This window comes from Lissotriton vulgaris, chromosome 1_2, assembly GCF_964263255.1.
Source record: "Lissotriton vulgaris chromosome 1_2, aLisVul1.2, whole genome shotgun sequence".
Taxonomy (NCBI): domain Eukaryota; kingdom Metazoa; phylum Chordata; class Amphibia; order Caudata; family Salamandridae; genus Lissotriton; species Lissotriton vulgaris.
Genome location: NC_141686.1, coordinates 311,756,242 through 311,776,012, shown reverse-complemented (window position 1 = coordinate 311,776,012; position 19,771 = coordinate 311,756,242). Strand labels below are relative to the sequence as shown.

The 19,771-nt window shown below is 49.8% G+C and overlaps 1 protein-coding gene across 3 annotated transcripts in view; it reads left to right on the top strand.

The window, feature by feature from the left end:
- Positions 1 to 19,771, top strand: part of SLC15A3 (solute carrier family 15 member 3) — a 203,162-nt gene that overhangs the window by 137,545 nt on the left and 45,846 nt on the right. For all 3 annotated transcript variants that reach the window (XR_015307568.1, XR_015307569.1, XM_086953338.1), the window contains 2 exons: positions 12,610 to 12,763; positions 18,078 to 18,179. Coding sequence is in view for 1 of the 3 variants with exons in the window: in XM_086953338.1 (XP_086809464.1) it covers positions 12,610 to 12,763; positions 18,078 to 18,179 (256 nt within the window). In the remaining 2 variants the exon portion in view is untranslated. The remainder of the gene's footprint in view (positions 1 to 12,609; positions 12,764 to 18,077; positions 18,180 to 19,771) is intronic.

Sequence of the window (19,771 nt, the reverse complement as noted above, 5' to 3'; positions counted from 1 at the left end):
TAGTAAAGCCTTGTCTGCATTTGAAACCTCCCATGAGGACTGGACTTTTTACTTGTGTTGTTACACAGTCTGTTTTATCTACAGTCTGTGAGCACAATTTTCTTTAATGTATTAAATCTAGCTGCTTTTGCAGGCATGACAGGCGCTCCCTAACCCACCCTGTTTTCATGACAGCGCACTGCCTGATCATGGACACTGCGATTTATCTTTAAAACATGCCACCTGCACCGCGTGGCACTTCTGCACATGTTATGCTGCTTAACAAAAGCTTTTTATTTTTAAAAGCGCCCCATACTGCGCTTTTACTTTAATGGCGGCCGCAGCTTTCTTCAGCTGAGCCGCGTCTTAAAGAAAGGGGCATGGTCAACATTACTGTCAAAGCTTGGCATGGAGCGCTTTTACAAAAAAAAAAAAACATTTGTTTGTCAACTGAACAAACAAATCTTTTTGTTGTTGTGTAAAAGCGGCCCCCTACGGTGCTTACACGTTAATGGTGGGCCGTGCACATGAGCCACTTCTAAAGAAAGGGGCGTGACCGCCCTTTAAATCAAAGTGCGGCATGGGACGGTTTTACAAAAAAAAATCATTTGTTTGACAACTTACACAAATACTTTATTTTTGTAAAAGAGCCCCATACGGTGCGTTTACTTTAATAGTGGCTGCACACTTTACGTTAGACGCGGGTCATCTCAAGAAAGTAGTGTGCCATTTATTTATGTTTTAAAAACAAAAACATACATTTACATTTACAATGCCAGTAGCTCAAACTTACGTAAATGCAAGACCTATTGCATTGCAAATGCTGGTTAATGTTTATCAAAAGTCTGAATTGTCACAGTTGTAGGAGTGGGATGGTTATTTGTGTTGGTGCTGTCGGCAGCGCTGGTGGGGGCGATGGGTGGGGCAGGCTGCTGAGGCCTCCCGATGAGGGCCCTGCACCTATTTTCTTTCACAAATTAAGGGCTGGATAAGGTGAATTCCAGACTACCAGACCTGCCAAGTATCATGCATCAGGTGTGATTCTAACGCATTTTTCAACGCGGTGGCCCGCATCACCGCACTAAAATGCAACGTCACGCATTTGTGACGTGCCCTTGACACCACTGTTGGTGCAGAGGAAGAGACAAGCGGGACCAGCATTCATTTTTAATGGCTCAGCTGCTGCGGGCTGTCCGGCACTGCATTCACGTAACGTGGTGAGGTCATGTGAATGCAACTAACAGCTCTCTCTGATGTGCGGCAGGGCCGGGGGAGCGGCAATTATGGCGCTTTCGTTTGCTGCTGCGCCAGGCGTCATGGCAATAATTTTATTGGTACCTCATTCATCATGGGCACCGGCGTTTACGGACGGTAAGTGGGTCGCATAGTCAAGGCAGTGCCTGAGGCAGCATCAGGTGATCATTAGAATGGGATCAGACTAACTGTCTCTGGTGTGTGCACACTGCTGCAGAACTCGTTGCGGAGTGCGTGAATTCAAAGTATTCTTGGGAATGTTTCCTTTTGTAGTCAGTCCGATTCTTTAACTCTCCGCTGTGCTCACCTCAGCTGGTGCTGCAGTAATATTGGGTAAATACTGGGTAAAAGACAGCAGCTGAGATGTGCGAGTGCCTCTCAGCGTTCTTAGTTCGTCCCACGTGGATTGAGACTGCCAAGTCAGAGCGTGCCCCATTAGAAATGCTGGTATCTAAAATATGCTGCAACAACATTATTTTAGTTTTGTGCTGCTTGGGCCGGGTGGTTCAGCCGAGCCCTGCCGCTCTGTTTTTGCTCCAGCCTCCACTGTAACACGTAGTTTCACAACCGGCTCATGGTAAATATAACAAATACAGGACCTGTCAGTGCCGGTTATATACAGGGCTCGAATTGGGGTAACATGCGGGTGGACAGCGTCCCCCCACTTATTTTACCAGGAGCTCGATTACTGGAGCAAATGGAGCCACACATTCACTCTTTGGCCTCTCTGGGGCGAGATCGGAGCTCATTCAGAATGTTGCTCACGCGCTGGCTTCTCTGATGCAATCGCATCGAGGGGAGGCAATGAGTCTGATGGTGCACGCCACCTTTCGTGACGTCACTTCCTCTTGTGACGTCAGCGTCCCCCCACTTCTTTTTTTAGGACTTGTGCCCTGGTTATATATTTAATTCAGAACATCACTCTCTGCCTGTTTGAGACCATGTTACATCTCTACTCTGCCCCCTGCTCTCCCAGGCTGCACTGAGCAGCACCACTCAGCTCTGAGCGTGATCCAGATCTCAATTATCAATAAATATTATTTACTATTGTCTCATTTGATTGAAATATGCTTACGAGTCAGTCACATCCAGCTTTTCCTTAATTATGGCCAGGTGACGTCCAGTTTTGTCTGAGTCTGTAGCTCACTGCTGTCAGGACGCACTGGTGCCCCAGCCCTCCACGCAGCTGACAGTGAGTGCAGTCCATAAATTATTTGTTGTTATTTATTTATTAGCAGTAAAAGTCTAACATATTATTACAGCCTGACTAACCCTTTAGCACACGGACTGAGTAAATTAATTATAATTAGCAGCTGAGATCCTCACTGTGGCCTCTCAGTCTGCTTGGTCAGGTCTTACATGTGACATAGCCTGGACAGACTCTTTGCCAGTTATTAGTGCCTTTTCATTTCTGGTGCTTTGCAGCAGTTTCAAGATCTTCTGAGAGTTTCTTGTTGCTCAAATGGGTGTAATTTCTGATACTGATACCTGGTCGCCATTGCTTGATTTTGCTCACGAGAAAGCGTCACTCCTGACGCTTGGAGAAGTGTGGCTCACTGGTTAGAGCAGGCAGACCCTGAAGCAGGTCAGACCCGGGACCAGGGTTCAATTCCCGGCGCGGCAGGGTCTTGAGCTCAAATGTCCACGGACTCGATAATTCTCGCTTCGGTGCCTGACCTAATCATGGGTTCACACTCTGCAACTCTGGGCATTAAGCTTGCTTAATCTCCACAACGGCCCCACGCGGCACGATGCCTGGCTTTCACCTTGGGGATGCCCTGTAGGGGCTATCTCACAGGGAAAAGCCAGGACGGGTTCCCAAGGCAAGCGCTTAGAGACCCCTGGGTGATAAGCGCTATATAAATCCAATATACAATACAATACAATACACTCCTAGTCCTTGAAATGTCACTCATAATTACATTAAAATTATGAAAATGTCACACATAGCAATCTGAAACCTTGGCCGCTTTGGACTACAAAGCTTTGGTATTCTGCACGCTGACTCAGTTACACCAGCTGGGAGCTTCTGAGATGTGCTTTGGGCACCAGTGCTCATTCTTCTACAGATTAAGCACTGTGGCCACCACCGCAACCCAATCATGGCTCCCTCTCTGGCGGCACAGTCGCAGGACCAGGGGGGCGCGACGAGGAGTGTCAGGGGCCCATTTTGCTTCTCTGCATTTGGACCCTTGGCGCCATTGCCACGTGCGCCGCTGTTTCCCATCTGCAATTCTTCCTCGTGTCGTTGCGCTTTTCTACAATGGACACAAGAGGGCAGCATTGGATCATACATTTTAGATAAGTTACTCAATTAGAAGAGAAGCCTGTCGAAATCTAGAACAATTTCCATCAATTTTTTAGAAAGAATCGATCTTTACGTCTGATGGAAAAACCAAGGTAGCAGGGGGCAAGGCATCCTTGTCTGGGGGATATTTTTTTTGCAGTTTCATAGAGGGCCTTCTCCCCAGAAGAGAATTCCAGCTCCCCCAGAATAGCTTAGAAAGCTCGCCAGCAGGTCATGGCTGGGATCCCGTGCACAGGGAGCAAGGGACCCATGTCTGGGTATTCCTGGCCATTGTGGGCGTTACATCAAAGACAACAGGAGAACGGAAGAATGTTTGCAGATTGTCAAAACCCCTGTCAATCGCTCTGGGCAACACTCCAGCCCAGTGGCTTTTATTCACTGCCCCACTCCAGACAGAGGCTCAGCTTATGCTAAGGCTGACCCCGCTCCGCCTGGGAAGAGCCCATCCTGACATGCGAGGCGAGTCTGCTGGCAAAGGACAAAGAGTTAAACACGGACTGTGTTCCCGTCCAGAGGGGGCCTGGCCCTGCAGCTCGGCCTGCAGGCTCTTGCTATTGGAGCAGGAGCATGGCGGATTTGCATATGATTGGGCCCTGTCTGAGGTGGCCAAAAATCTATGGACTGGCTTACAGGTCAGTGGAATGGCCAATCGCTGCAAAATCAGCCCTGTATCAAAATCGCCTGAAAACCGGCCCCCGGCAAAGAGCTCGGCGGCGCCTCCAAACCCACCCCCACCCACCCCCCAGTGGAGAGGGGGGCCCACCGAGCAGTTTGCCAGGGCCAGTAGTGGTTTCCAGTCCGGCCCTGATTCAATGAATCCAGCTTTGACTTTCCAGGGTTTGTTGTTCCACCATCTCTTTTCAAACTGTCTACAGGTGTGACTGGGCCCATGGAGGGTGCCAGTGAACCAACTGGCTTTTTGGAGTGTTGCTTGCTGGGTGTGTTCTTAAGGGGAGCCAGCACGTCAGAACAGTTGGTGATTCATCGGGGGAGCTTGCATGCTGCGGTGTTGGTGTCCGTGGATGTTGGTGGTGGGGTTGTGCTGAAGGAGGTGGTGAGGTGTTCTTTGGTGATCTTGTTCCAGTTATGACGGTGGGGTGGTGGAGTATGGTGGGTATGGTGATAGCAAAATGCACGCAGTGGTGGTCGGTCCAAAGGAGTTCGGAGATGTGGCTGTAGGAGATGTTTTGGCTGGCGAAGAAGATGGGGTCAAGCTTGTGTCCTGCTGCATGGGTCAAAGAGGTGACCATCTGCTTCAGTCCAATGTGAGCGAAGTTCTCCAGACGGGATGCGGTCATTGGGGTTATCCAAGTAGAAGTTTAAGTCGCCGAGTAGGATGTGAACGGTAGATGTGAGTGCATGGCGTCCAATGAAATTGATGATGGTGTCGGTGAAGGATGGGCGGGGGCGAGGAGGTCTGAAAACGAGGGTCCCTCGGAGGGTGGTGTTCAGGTTGATCTGGACCTGGCAGTGGAGATGCTTTATGGCTGTCGTAGGGTCGGCCGAGTGGGTGACCAGGCAGAAGGAGCTCTTGTGGAGGATGGCGATGCCTCCTCCTGGTCGGTCGGTGCAGTTCTTGCGGGTGATCTTGTAACCATCTGGGATGGGGGTGGTGCTGTAGGGCCTGAACTGGGGTTTGTCCAGGTTTCATTGGGAAAGAAATGCCTGGGGAGATGGAGTTCAGGAGGACCCAGATTTCTGTGGTGTTTTTGTGGAAGGCGCGCCTGTTGAGGAGGATGCAGCTGAACTGGTCAGGTGCGCTGTGGGTCGCCTGGTCTGTGGGAGGAGCTGGAGTGCGGAGGAGGGTGAGGGTGAGAGTGCAGCTACAGTTTCAGTATGAGAAGTGCCCTTGCGTGTCCTTTGTCGATGCGATGTAGCAGGCGGTGTCACGTCTGGTGTTGAAGGCGATGAGGGTGCTGGTATCGTGAAGGGTCCGAGAACCAGGGTCTGTGGTGCTGGGCGCAGTCCACACAGTGGGACTAACCATGGATACAGGTTTGCGCTGTGAGAATTCTTGTTAAACCGTCATAGGAGAAATAGTATTTTGCTCAACCAACTGTACTTATGTATACCTTTCTAATTTTATGACTCAGTCTCATTTGTGGACTGAAAGCCAGGGACCCCGGTTTAAGCAATTTGGATTATTTGAACCTCAAAACAGTACACAAAACTAGAAAAGCAAAAATTAGTTAAACAAATACACAAATGCCCAAGTGATGTAATATTTTATTTCATTCTAAACAAATCTAAATGTCCATGCCATCTTTTTTTGGGTGCACTTGCACTGCTCCCACAAATCAATCTTAGGACAACAACTTAATTTTCAGGCTCAAATTTCAAATTCCTTTACGTTTGGTAAACGTTTGAAAATGTTTAATTTTACATTTTGCTTCTTTATTTGCACGCACTTTATTAATCTGTTAATATTATTTAATTTGCCCCGGAGCACAGGTTAAGAACCACAGGGTTAAGGTGTAGACAGTATAGCTGGGAATGTTCTAGCATGTTCTGCAGATGATGCGTGTGCAGCAAAACCGGTGGTAGACCAGTTCTGGGGCTGCATCTTCTTTGTCAAAAAGAAGTTTGGAACATCTTGTGCAAAAGCAGAGATTGACAATTGGCAACATCACCTGTGTAAAGCACTGCAATCACAAAGAGAAATATTTAAAACATTAGAAAACACTAAAAACCCTCCACCAGAATTCACACCACACAGAAATTGACCATAAGAAAGCCTACGTAGCAATGGCATTAAGGGTATTTTCATTGGCGTTGCCAAAGCTTGCTTTAAAAGCATCGCTCAGTTTTACTTTGAATAAGGGCAGTCACAAGACATTTGCTCCACTTTTGTGGTGTGCAGGAAGGGGGTCATTTTAATGGAGTAGGGAAATCAGAAACTCGACCCTGTTGGAAGGAACGTGGGCTCCGTGGAAGTGGGTGAGTGGAACCCAAAGATACCGACATTCCATGGAAGGGAGTGAGTGGGACCGGAAGGGGTGTGGGAACCATGGAAGTGGGTTAGTGGAACCGGAAGAAACCTACATTCCATGGAAGGGAGTGTAGTGAGACTGGAAGAAGTGTGGGAACCGTGGAAGGGAGTGAGTGGGACCGGAAGAAGTGTGGGAACCGTGGAAGGGAGTGAGTGGGACCGGAAGAAGTGTGGGAACCATGGAAGTGGGATAGTGGGACTGGAAGAAGTGTGGGAACCATGGAAAGGAGTGAGTGGGACCGGAAGAAGTGTGGGAACCATGTGCAGCATCGTGCTACAATAACTACAGACACACGTGGCTGTTTTAACTGGAGCTTTATTACATACTTGTTACTCCTGCCCTGTCCCTATCCTAACTGACTAGTTCCTTTCCCCGGCTCCTCCTGTTCCTGCTCCTCCTACGACTCCGCCCCCCAACCACTAGACTACCTCACACAGCTCTACATCTCCCCCCTTCTTAACAAAGTGATCTTAATGTCCTCAGTGTTCGCAGTTCTTCAATCCACCACACGGGTTGGCGGACGGTCTGTTCTTCAAGCCTCAATAGCGTCGAGTCAGTGGTGGGTTGGGCTTTGGTCACTCTTTCCGGTGTCTTGATCAGGGCGTTCTTGACCACAGTGCGGGTGAGCTGTTCACTCCCACGGTCTGCAGTCCTCATGTTTTCTTCTAGTGGTGTAACAGTTGGTTCGGGTGCTCGGTCCCTTTCATGAGTGGACAATGTTCTGGTCCTTTTATGGGCACCTGCGCTTACCCTTGCCCCTTCTTGTCTTGTCCGGTCGAGGGCGACACTGTCGTTCACCTCTGGGTCATGCACATCAGACAGTATGGTATTATCTGACGAGACTGTCTTGGTTCGGTTCGGTAACTCATGCACAACCTCGGATTGTCTGACGAACTCGTTGTCTATCTGTGCATGGGCATGTTTTTCACTCATCCGATGATCCCCTTCTGCTGACATGTCCGGCTTTCTCTGCGGACTGGCTGGCAGGTCCCTTCCCGTCCGATGACTAAGGTCCACTGTCTCTGTTTTCCTTGTGTAGGTCCTTTGAGTCAGCCTTTCGGACCCCTTCAGGGGTGACGGTGTCTGGTCCATGTCCGGATATGTTTGTGATTGACATGACAGATTGCCTTGTGGCGTGGCTGAGTAATCAGAGACCTTAGTGTGTGTTACGTTACTCTTGACAGGAAGGGTGCCCTTTGGTTCTATGGCGCGTTCGGGTGGTTGACGCCATGGCTGTTGTCGGGACCATGACTTGGTCGACTCACGGGATCGGACAGCTGTGCTCTCTGGGTCAGAGAAGTCTCTTGTTGACCTCCAGGATCGGACGGACGCACTCTCTGAGTCAGAGGAGTTCCTGGACATGAACGTGCTTTCTGGGTCAGAGAAGTCTTTTGTCGACCTCCAGGATCGGATAGATGTGCACTCAGTGTCAGAGAGATTCTTCTCCCCTCTCCTTCTCCAACGTTTCCCTGAAACTGTCTTTGGTAGTGGATTTTTGAAGTCCGTAATCCATGGCGAATTGTACTTCCCCTTTGAGTTGTCGTTGAGATGTTTCTCCGTGTGCCTTTGTTGGAACGTCTTCAATGCCGTCCCATTTGGGAGGTTGTTTGATGATCCTGTGCTTGTTCCTTGTGCTTGATCCCAAGCGTTTGCCTCATTGTCTTCTTGTTTGGTTTGTTGCGATGGAGGATCAGTCCGTCTTGTGCGACCTGTTTCTCCTTCTCTCTTGTTGGATGCTCCAACACTTCTGATTTGAGTTGTATGTGTTCTTCGGCCAGATGTTTCCTTGGACTCGTCTTCACAGCTTGTCGACTGATGTTCCTGCGCCGACTTCCGGTGTTGACCAGTGCGACCCCTTCTTCTCTGGTTATTCTTTCTCTCCCACTTGCTGTGCCGGATGCCCTCTTGTCCAGGGATGCGATCTATACTTGATGCTTTTTCCCCATCAGAGCATTGTGTGTCATACCTTGAGTGACTCCTTGAGGAACTCCTGGGAGGTGAATGACTTCTTGGACCGGTCTTTTGGATGGTCGCCTCTGGGTCATCTGACTCCGGGTAATCCTTGGTTGACTTCGAGTGGTCGGATGTTGAGGAGTCTGACCCTGAATAATCTGTGTCACTTCCTTTGTCACCGTATCTTTCCCGTTGTCTTTTTGCTGGTCGGCCTTCCCTCTCTCTCCTTTCAGTTCTGTTTGTTTTCTGAGTTCTATTTTCCTCGGTATCTTGATGATTTGCGCTCAGGTGCACGTCCTTCAATCCTTCTCTTGCTTTGATTTGCATTCCAATTTCGGCCTTCTTGATGATCTCCTTTAACGACCAATGACCTTGCAGGATCTTACGCTTTGTGTCAGGATTTGTGCACCCTTCAACGATCCGAAGTCGAACCGCATCCTCATTTGTGAAAGTGTTGAAGTGGCAACCTCGTACCATACTTTGCAAACGAGTGATGAAGTTTGGCAGCGGTTCGCCTGGTTCCTGCCGTGCTGTATTGAAAGCCATGCGATTATGGTCCACATCTGTCTGTGCGTTGAGATGAGCACAGAGCTCCCTTTGGAGTCTTTTATAGATTTCGGTGTCCTCCTTGGAAAATGTCCTGATTGGGCATCGGCCCTCCGGACCCACCAAATGGAGGAGTAGTAGTAGACACTTCCTCTCTCTTTGTTCACCATTGGCTTTTAAGAAATCTTCTAGTGCTTCGAGCCACCGGTGTCGTTTGAGATCCGAGATCCAATCATCAGTCTGCATCGCCGGGGGCGGTACTTCACTGTATGGAGTGACCCGCCGTGCTGTGTCTCCACCCGCCATGAGAGAGGGAGATTCTGGTCAGGGTCTTTGGTTTGGTCGTTTGCTTGGAGATTGATGGTCTTTGTAGCTAACGAAGTATGTGTCGGCGAATGAGCTTGGATGGTGCTGCTCTCTCCGGGGTCCTCTGTAGGACTGCCCTCCTCTGGGTCTGCTGCAGTACAGTCCAGCCGCTCTTGTCTCTTTGGCGCTCTTCAGTTTGCGCTCAGTGTCGTCGTTATCTGTCTCTTGCATTTGCTAATGTTTATTCCATTGTGCCGTTGTCGTTGCTTGGTTCTTGTGTTCGCTTGTGCCTCTTGTGGTACAGACACGTGTTGCTCCAGTGCCTTCACCACTGCGCCTTCGTTTGTGTTGCTCAATGTCCGCGTTGCCACCCGTGCTGACATTTGTTTTGTCAACGCATGTTAGGTGAGTGGGTCTTGTGGTTGCCCGTGCTTGTTAGTCGATTCACTCTCGTGTGTGCACGTGCTTGTTCTGTGTCGGTTGCCAACCCGTGTTCATTGTTGTTCACACGCCGTTATCTACACTTGTGTGTTTGCCTTGTTACTGTCTATTTCTAGGCATTTACCAGTGTCTGTTTATTGTCATGTCCCAAGGCTTGTCGACGGCATGTGTTTGTTTCCTTTCGCCACTGCTTGTTTTTCTATTCGCCACGACTTGTCTGTTGGCTCTTGACAGTATTTGTAGGTTGCTTGCCAATGCTTGTTTGGCCTTCGCCAATGCTTGTTCGGCCTTTGCCAGTGTTTATTTGGTCTTCGCCAGTGCTTGTTTGCATGCACCTACCAGTGCTTGTTTGTATGTCTCTTGCCTTTGCCAACGCTTGTTTACTCTTGGCCAATGCTTATCCTTGCATGCACCAATGCTTGTTATTTGCATGTGTCAATGTTTGTTTCTTTGTTCTCGCCAATGTTTGTTCACTTTCTGGCTGTTGCCTGACTCTAAGATGGCCGCCTATGCATCACACAGGGTACGTCCTTGAAATCCGCCTGACTCAAAGATGGCCGCCGCTATTGCAGGCATACGCGAGGCTGGCTCTCCAGGCTCATTCACTCGGGGGCACTCAGGACTCACCGGCGGCCGGCTTCTGGGGCAGTCCACGCCAGGATTCACTCCTCCTTGGCCACCACGGACATCAGGTGAGATCGGGGTGGGCTCCCGGCTCGCCTCCACAGTTCCCGCTCTTCTTCGCCGAAGACCTCCTAAACCTCACGCATCGGGCGTGAGGTTTTTCCGATGTCCGATGTCGCCGGGGCTCGGATTTCAGCGCTCTCGGCAGCGCTTGCTGGCAGCACGTCGTGGACGCCGTCCACACCTCTGGGGCACTTTTGCTACCTCTCTGGGCACTTCACAGGGTCGGCGTGGGCTCCCGATCCCTGCACACACACAGGCTCTTCACACCGGGCACACGCTTCCAGCGTGAGGCGATTCTTTAGCGCGACGGACTGCTTTGTCTTCAGGCAGTTTGGCGCTCGTGTCTTCGACCCCTCTGCTTCCTCACAGGCCTTGGGGTCACTCTTGACGGCTGCTGGCCTTGATCTCCAGGCGGCAACGCGGTCCCATTCAGCAGCGTTTTCAAAGCTGCAAGCTGCTCGGGACAGGGCGTCTTTGTAGGGCTTTGTGCACAGTGGGGCTTGCTTCATCCCACCTTCGTCGCCAGCTGTAGCATCGTGCTACAATAACTACAGACACACGTGGCTGTTTTAACTGGAGCTTTATTACATACTTGTTACTCCTGCCCTGTCCCTATCCTAACTGACTAGTTCCTTTCCCCGGCTCCTCCTGTTCCTGCTCCTCCTACGACTCCGCCCCCCAACCACTAGACTACCTCACACAGCTCTACACCATGGAAGTGGGTTAGTGGGACCGGAAGAAGTGTGGGAACCATGGAAGGGAGTGAGTGGGACCGGAAGAAGTGTGGGAACCATGGAAGTGGGTTAGTGGAACCCGAAGAAACCTACATTCCATGGAAAGGAGTGTAGTGGGACCGGAAGAAGTGTGGGAACCATGGAAGGGAGTGAGTGGGACCGGAAGAAGTGTGGGAACCGTGGAAGAGAGTGAGTGGGACCGGAAGAAACCTGTGCTCCATTGAAGTGAGTGGAACTGGAAGAAACCTACATTCCCTAGAAGGGAGTGCGAGTGGGACCGGAAGAAGTGTGGAATCCATGGAAGTGGGTGAGTGGAACTGGAAGAAACATGTTCCATGGAAATGGGTGAGTGGAACTGGAAGAAACATGTTCCATGGAAGTGGGTGAGTGGAACCGGAAGAAACATGTTCCATGGAAGTGGGTGAGTGGAACCGGAAGAAACCTGCATTCCATGGAAGGGAGTGTGAGTGGGACCGGAAGAAGTGTGGAATCCATGGAAGTGGGTGAGTGGAACTGGAAGAAACATGTTCCATGGAAGCGGGTGAGTGGAACCGGAAGAAACATGTTCCATGGAAGTGGGTGAGTGGAACCGGAAGAAAGCGGGTGAGTGGAACCTGAAGAAACATGCTCCATGGAAGTGGGTGAGTGGAACCGGAAGAAACATGTTCCATGGAAGTGGGTGAGTGGAACCGGAAGAAACATGTTCCATGGAAGTGGGTGAGTGGAACCGGAAGAAACCTACATTCCATGGAAGGAAGTGTGAGTGGGACCGGAAGAAGTGTGGGAACCGTGGAAGGGAGTGAGTGGGACCGGAAGGGGTGTGGAATCTGTGAAAGGGAGTGTAAGTGGGACCGGAAGAAACCTACATTCCTTGGAAGGGAGTGTGAGTGGGACCGGAAGAAGTGTGGAATCTGTGGAAGTGAGTGGAACCGGAAGAAACATGTGTTCCATGGAAGGGAGTGAGTGGGACCGGAAGAAGTGTGGAATCCATGGAAGTGGGTGAGTGGAACCGGAAGAAATCTACATTCCATGATGGAAGGGAGTGTGAGTGGGAACAAAAGAAGTGTGGAATCCATGGAAGTGGGTGAGTGGAACCGGAAGAAATCTACATTCCATGATGGAAGGGAGTGTGAGTGGGACCAAAAGAAGTGTGGAATCCATGGAAGTGGGTGAGTGGTACCGGAAGAAACATGTGTTCCATGGAAGGGAGTGAGTGGGACTGGAAGGAACATGGAATCGGCAGTTGACGTGTGCTTTGTGGAAAGCAGAGAGTTGCTTTTGGAAGAGGTGAAAGCGGTCATGCGACCTGGCGTGAGGGAAACCATCGGAGTTGTTGACTTGAGTTCTCCAACAGCGGAGTTGTTGCAGAGGGTGCACTGATCTCCACGCCGCTTCTCTCCTTCCTCCGCAGGGCCGGAGACCTGCCTCCCGTGGTCGGTGATCCAGGAGATCGAACTGAGGAGGAGGCAGCGCACCGCAGCGAGGCCAAAGCCAGCGTCAAGGTCCTATGCAAGATCATGCCGGTCCTGCTGTCCCTCATCCCTTACTGGATGGTGTACTTCCAGGTAAGCGCGCCTTGACCCCAGCATGCGCAGTGCAGGTAGAGGCGCTAATCTGATGACGTCAGCTTTTGACGTCATCTACCAAAGCTCTGCTCTTGGCTGAGATTTCAAGCACCCTGCTCACGTCCGGACATGTCCCTCATCCTTGAGACATCCTGTGGTGTGGGACACTCTTGTCTCGCAATGAGGAGACCGTGGACATGTCCCAAATATACACATCACACACAACGTTTCCATATGCACAGCAAGAATGGTCACAGGAACGAAGAAAAATGAGCACATCTCTCCGGCACTCAAAGAGCTGAAATGGCTGCTTATCCACCAGCGAGCCAGCTTCCGTACAGCGTGCCTCACGCACAAAGCCCTGCACACAGGCAAACCAGAATACCTGGCCGCGAAACTCAAGAGGGCCGGCCAGCCCAGGAACCTCAGAAGCTCCAACACGCTTCTTCTCATCCCACTCAAATCACGGAAGCACAAAACCGCAAACAATTCCTTTTCGGGAAATGCTCCCAAGATCTGGAACTCCACCCCCCCCCCCATATCAGAATGACCACCTCCTTCCTGAAATTTAAGACACTACTCAAAGCCCTCTTCCTAGAACGTTTGCTGGCATAATGACATTCTCACTTCTATATGGGGGCAGGTCAGATACCCTCCTCCCCGAAACGGGGCGCACTCGAGCTATGCCCCGCGGTGCTCTCAAGTGATCAATCTGCAGACTTTTATATCTCTTACGGTTTTTGTGTTCTTGTCTGCTGCCCAGTTCTTGTTCATAACTGTACATACTGTGAAGCGCTCTGATACCCTCGGGTCTAGCTAGTGCGATACAAAACTTCAATAAATAAATAAAATAAATAAAAATATGCAGAGGCATTCCACACCATGTGGCTATCATGTCCTCGGTGTGGTTTACCAACATATCCTGAGATATCTCACTCCGTATTCATAGCCTACAGTAGCTTGAGCCGGCAAGAGATGCACATGTCCGGAGATATCTCACACCGTATGCATAGCCTACAACAGCTTGAGCAGGCAAGCGATGCACATGTCCTCAGATATATCACACAGAATGCATAGCCTACAACAGCTTGAGCAGGCAAGCGATGCACATGTCCTGAGATATCTCACACAGAATGCATAGCCTACAACAGCTTGAGCAGGCAAGGGATTCATATGACCTGAGATATCTCACTCCGTATGCATAGTCTACAACAGCTTGAGCAGGCAAGCGATGCACATGTCCTGCAATATCTCACTCCGTATGCATAGCCTACAACAGCTTGAGCAGGCAAGCGATGCACATGTCCTGAGATATCTCACACAGAATGCATAGCCTACAACAGCTTAAGCAGGCAAGCGATGCACATGTCCTGAGACATCTCACTCCGTATGCATAGCCTACAACAGCTTGAGCAGGCAAGCGATGCACATGTCGTGAGATATCTCACTCCGTATGCATAGCCTACAACAACTTGAGCAGGCAAGCGATGCACATGTCCTGAGATATCTCACACGTATGCATAGCCTACAACAGTTTGAGCAGGCAAGAGATGCACATGTCCTCAGATATCTCACTCCGTATGCATAGCCTACAACAGCTTGAGCAGGCAAGCGATGCACATGTCCTGCTATATCTCACTCCGTATGCATAGCCTACAGTAGCTTGAGCAGGCAAGCGATGCACATGTCCTGAGATATCTCACTCCGTATGCATAGCCTACAACAGCTTGAGCAGGCAAGCGATGCACATGTCCTGAGATATCTCACTCCGTATGCATAGCCTACAACAGCTTGAGCAGGCAAGCGATGCACATCTCGTGAGATATCTCACTCCGTATGCATAGTCTACAACAGCTTGAGCAGGCAAGCATGCACATGTCCTGAGATATCTCACTCAGTATGCATAGCCTTCAACAACTTGAGCAGGCAAGCGATACACATTTCCTGAGATATCTCACACAGAATGCATAGCCTACAACAGCTTGAGCAGGCAAGCGATGCACATGTCCTGAGATCTCACTTCGTATGCATAGCTTTCAACAGCTTGAGCAGGATACTGATGCACATGTCCTGAGATATCTCACACGTATGCATAACCTACAGCAGCTTGAGCAGGCAAACGATGCACATGTCCTGAGATATCTCACTCCATATGCATAGCCTACAACAGCTTGAGCAGGCAAGCGATGCACATGCCTGAGATATCTCACTCCGTATGCATAGCCTACAACAGCTAGAGCAGGCAAGCGATGCACATGTCCTCAGAGATCTCACTCCGTATGCATAGCCTACAACAGCTTGAGCAGGCAAGTGATGCACATGTCCTGAGATATCTCGCACAGAATGCATAGCCTTCAACAGCTTGAGCAGGCAAGCGATGCACATGTCCTGAGATATCTCACTCCGTATGCATAGTCTAAAACAGCTTGAGCAGGCAAGCAATGCACATGTCCTCAGGTATCTCACTCTGCATGCATAGCCTACAACAGCTTGAGCAGGCAAGCGATGCACATGTCCTCAAATATCTCACTCCGTATGCATAGCCTACAACAGCTTGAGCAGGCAAGCGATGCACATGTCCCGAGATATCTCACTCCGTATGCATAGCCTACAACAGCTTGAGCAGGCAAGCGATGCACATGTCCTGAGATATCTCACTCCGTATGCGTAGCCTACAGTAGCTTGAGCAGGCAAGCGATGCGCATGTCCTCAGATATCTCACTCCGCATGCATAGCCTACACCAGCTTGAGCAGGCAAGCGATGCACATGTCCTCAGATATCTCACACAGAATGCATAGCCTACAACAGCTTGGGCAGGCAAGCGATGCACATGTCCTCAGATATCTCACTCTGTATGCATAGCCTACAGTAGCTTGAGCAGGCAAGTGATGCACATGTCCTGAGATCTCTCACACGTATGCATAGCCTACAACAGCTTGAGCAGGCAAGCAATGCACATGTCCTGAGATATCTCACTCCGTATGCATAGCCTACAGTAGCTTGAGCAGGCAAGCGATGCACATGTCCTCAGATATCTCACTCCGCATGCATGGCCTACAACAGCTTGAGCAGGCAAGTGATGCACATCTCCTGAGATATCTCACACCGTATGCATAGCCTACAACAGCTTGAGCAGGTAAGTGATGCACATGTCCTGAGATATCTCACTCCGTATGCAAAGCCTACAAGAGCTTGAGCAGGCAAGCGATGCACATGTCCTGAGATACCTCACTCCGTATGCATAGCCTACAGTAGCTTGAGCAGGCAAGCGATGCACATGTCCTCAGATATCTCACTCCGCATGCATAGCCTACAACAGCTTGAGCAGGCAAGCGATGCGCATGTCCTCAGATATCTCACACAGAATGCATAGCCTACAACAGCTTGAGCAGGCAAGCGAAGCACATGTCCTGAGATATCTCACACAGAATGCATAGCCTACAACAGCTTGAGCAGGCAAGCGATGCACATGTCCTCAGATATCTCACTCCGTATGCAAAGCCTACAGTAGCTTGAGCAGGCAAGTGTTGCACATGTCCTGAGATATCTCACACAGAATGCATAGCCTACAACAGCTTGAGCAGGCAAGCGATGCACATGTCCTCAGATATCTCACACAGAATGCATAGCCTCCAACAGCTTGAGCAGGCAAGCGAAGCACATGTCCTGCGATATCTCACACAGAATGCATAGCCTACAACAGCTTGAGCAGGCAAGCGAAGCACATGTCCTGCGATATCTCACTCCGTATGCATAGCCTACAGTAGCTTGAGCAGTCAAGCGATGCACATGTCCTCAGATATCTCACTCCGCATGCATGGCCTACAACAGCTTGAGCAGGCAAGTGATGCACATGTCCTGAGATATCTCACACCGTATGCATAGCCTACAACAGCTTGAGCAGGTAAGTGATGCACATGTCCTGAGATACCTCACTCCGTATGCATAGCCTACAGTAGCTTGAGCAGGCAAGCGATGCACATGTCCTCAGATATCTCACTCCGCATGCATAGCCTACAACAGCTTGAGCAGGCAAGCGATGCGCATGTCCTCAGATATCTCACACAGAATGCATAGCCTACAACAGCTTGAGCAGGCAAGCGAAGCACATGTCCTGAGATATCTCACACAGAATGCATAGCCTACAACAGCTTGAGCCGGCAAGCGATGCACATGTCCTCAGATATCTCACTCCGTATGCAAAGCCTACAGTAGCTTGAGCAGGCAAGTGATGCACATGTCCTGAGATATCTCACACAGAATGCATAGCCTACAACAGCTTGAGCAGGCAAGCGATGCACATGTCCTCAGATATCTCACACAGAATGCATAGCCTCCAACAGCTTGAGCAGGCAAGCGAAGCACATGTCCTGCGATATCTCACACAGAATGCATAGCCTACAACAGCTTGAGCAGGCAAGCGATGCACATGTCCTCCGATATCTCACTCCGTGTGCATAGCCTACAGTAGCTTGAGCAGGCAAGCGATGCAGATGTCCTCAGATATCTCACTCCGCATGCATAGCCTACAACAGCTTGAGCAGGCAAGCAATGCACATGTCCTCAGATATCTCACACAGAATGCATAGCCTACAACAGCTTGAGCAGGCAAGCGATGCACATGTCCTGAGATATCGCACTCCGTATGCATAGCCTACAACAGCTTGAGCAGGCAAGCGATGCACATGTCCTGAGATATCTTACTCCGTATGCATAGCCTACAACAGCTTGAGCAGGCAAGCGATGCACATGTCCGGAGATATCTCACGCCGTATACATAGGTGGCAACAGCTTGAGCAGGCAAGCGATGCACATGTCCTGAGATATCTCACTCCGCATGCATAGCCCTCAACAGCTTGAGCAGGCAAGCGTTGCACATGCCCTGAGATATCTCACTCCGTATGAATAGCCTACAGTAGCTTGAGCAGGCAAGCGATGCACATGTCCAGAGATATCTCACACCGTACGCATAGCCTTCAACAGCTTGAGCAGGCAAGCGAGGCACATGTCCTGAGATATCTCACTCCGCATGCATAGCCCTCAACAGCTTGAGCAGGCAAGCGATGCACATGTCCTGAGGTATCTTACTCCGTATGCAAAGCCCTGAACAGCTTGAGCAGGCAAGCGATGCACATGTCCTGCGATATCTCATACATGTGTATGTCCTGAGACATTTACCAGCTGTGCATGACCTGTGATGCCCCGCACTCTGTGCATGTTTCTAGACTACTAGTCAGGTTTGTTCTTGATGTGTGCATGCTACACCATCTGTCTTTGTATTCACAACACACTGTGCACCCCTCTTTCTCCTAGATGCAGAGTACGTACTACCTCCAGGGGCTGCATCTTCGCCTCCCACACCTCTTCTCTACCCAGAACGCCAGCAGCTCGAGCAGCAAAGATGAAAGTTACAGGGTAAGGACTTATGCAAATGTGTGAACTACAAGGTAAGGACCAGTACAACCATGGTAACTACAGGGTAAGGACTAGTGCAGCCATGGCAACTGCAGGGTAAGGACTAGTGCAGCCATGGCAACTACAGGGTAAGGACTAGTGCAGCCATGGCAACTACAGGGTAAGTACTTGTTCAGAGATGGTAAATACAGGGTAAAGTCCTGTGCAGAGATATTAAATACAGGGCAAATACTAGTGCAAAGATGGTAACTACAGGGTAAGACAGGAGAGAAGAGAGAGTTTTCCCTAATCAATTCAATTCAAATTCAAATAATCTTTATTTCGATCATGAAAGATCATAAAAGATGTACAGAAAATTTTCATCATTTAAAACATTATAAAAATATGCTATAAATTTTAAGAAGTTCGCCAGACTCATGATTACAATCTGATTACTAGAAAGTGCATTTTGGTTATAAAAAAGAAGGAAATGTTCATGCAGCTTTGGTGTCCCTGATGATTATTGCACGTAAACGCCACATTGCCGTCAGGAATTTTGCCATTACGAACACCGTTGGTACCGATAAGTCTGTCTTTAGGACTCTGTAGGCCGGAGCATAGTTTCGGAAGCCCAAATTCCTCAAATAAGGGGCCAACCAATATCTCCTGATTCTGCTGTATGCTCTGCAGAACAAGACCACGTGGAGGTCACTTTCCAGTTTATACTTGCATGCAGGGCACACCCCTGTGTCCAGGTTTCCTTCCCAGGATTTAGTAAGGGACCTCAGGGGGAGAGAACCGTATCTCCATTGCATGAAGATCTTCCGTACAGACACAGGCGTCATAGCGTCTAATACAGCGCCAAGATGCTCCTTCCGGAGCGATAGTCGCGCTATATAAAAATTAATAGATATCAAATATCAAATATCAAACATATTCGGGACTATAGGAGTCTTTTGTCTTAATGAATATGTCCGTTAGGGATCCATCCCGTGCTGTAAAACAGATTTGAGAGTTCCTTTCTGGAGAGCCTTACGGCCGCTGCTTCCGGGTTGGACCATAACTCTGGGACTCCGAGGATCGTACACATGTCCCTAATGTACTTTATCCACGGGATTTTGGTGGCATAAGTTGATCTCATGAGTTCCTGCCGTTCATTTCTATAGTGTACCAGTTCTTGACTACTCCACAAGCGCCTCCAGTAGGTCAAGGGTTCAAGGCCCAGTTCCTCACTGATTGGTCGTAATGCCAGGTCCATTCTTAGGGGGAGTAAAGGAGTGCTCGGGGGAAGTGCAGCCAGTTGTCTTATGAAATTGTTTTCTGCAACCTGTACAGTGTGTAGCGGTATGTGCCCCCATAACTCACCCCCATAAGTGATGCCCCCCCGGGCTTGGGCTTAGTAGATATGGATGGCGGGTGCCAATGGACGGAGTGGTGATTTTTTGGCGATTCTTGTGATGGCACCTGCCCTCTGGACTAGTTTTGTGGTTGCTTTTGTTTTATGTGGCAGCCAAGTCAGGTTCTGGTTGAGGGTTATGCCGAGATATTCTATTACATGTACTCTTTCTAGGGTTGTGGATCCTAGGCGGGGATTTGGGCAGCTTTTGGGTCTG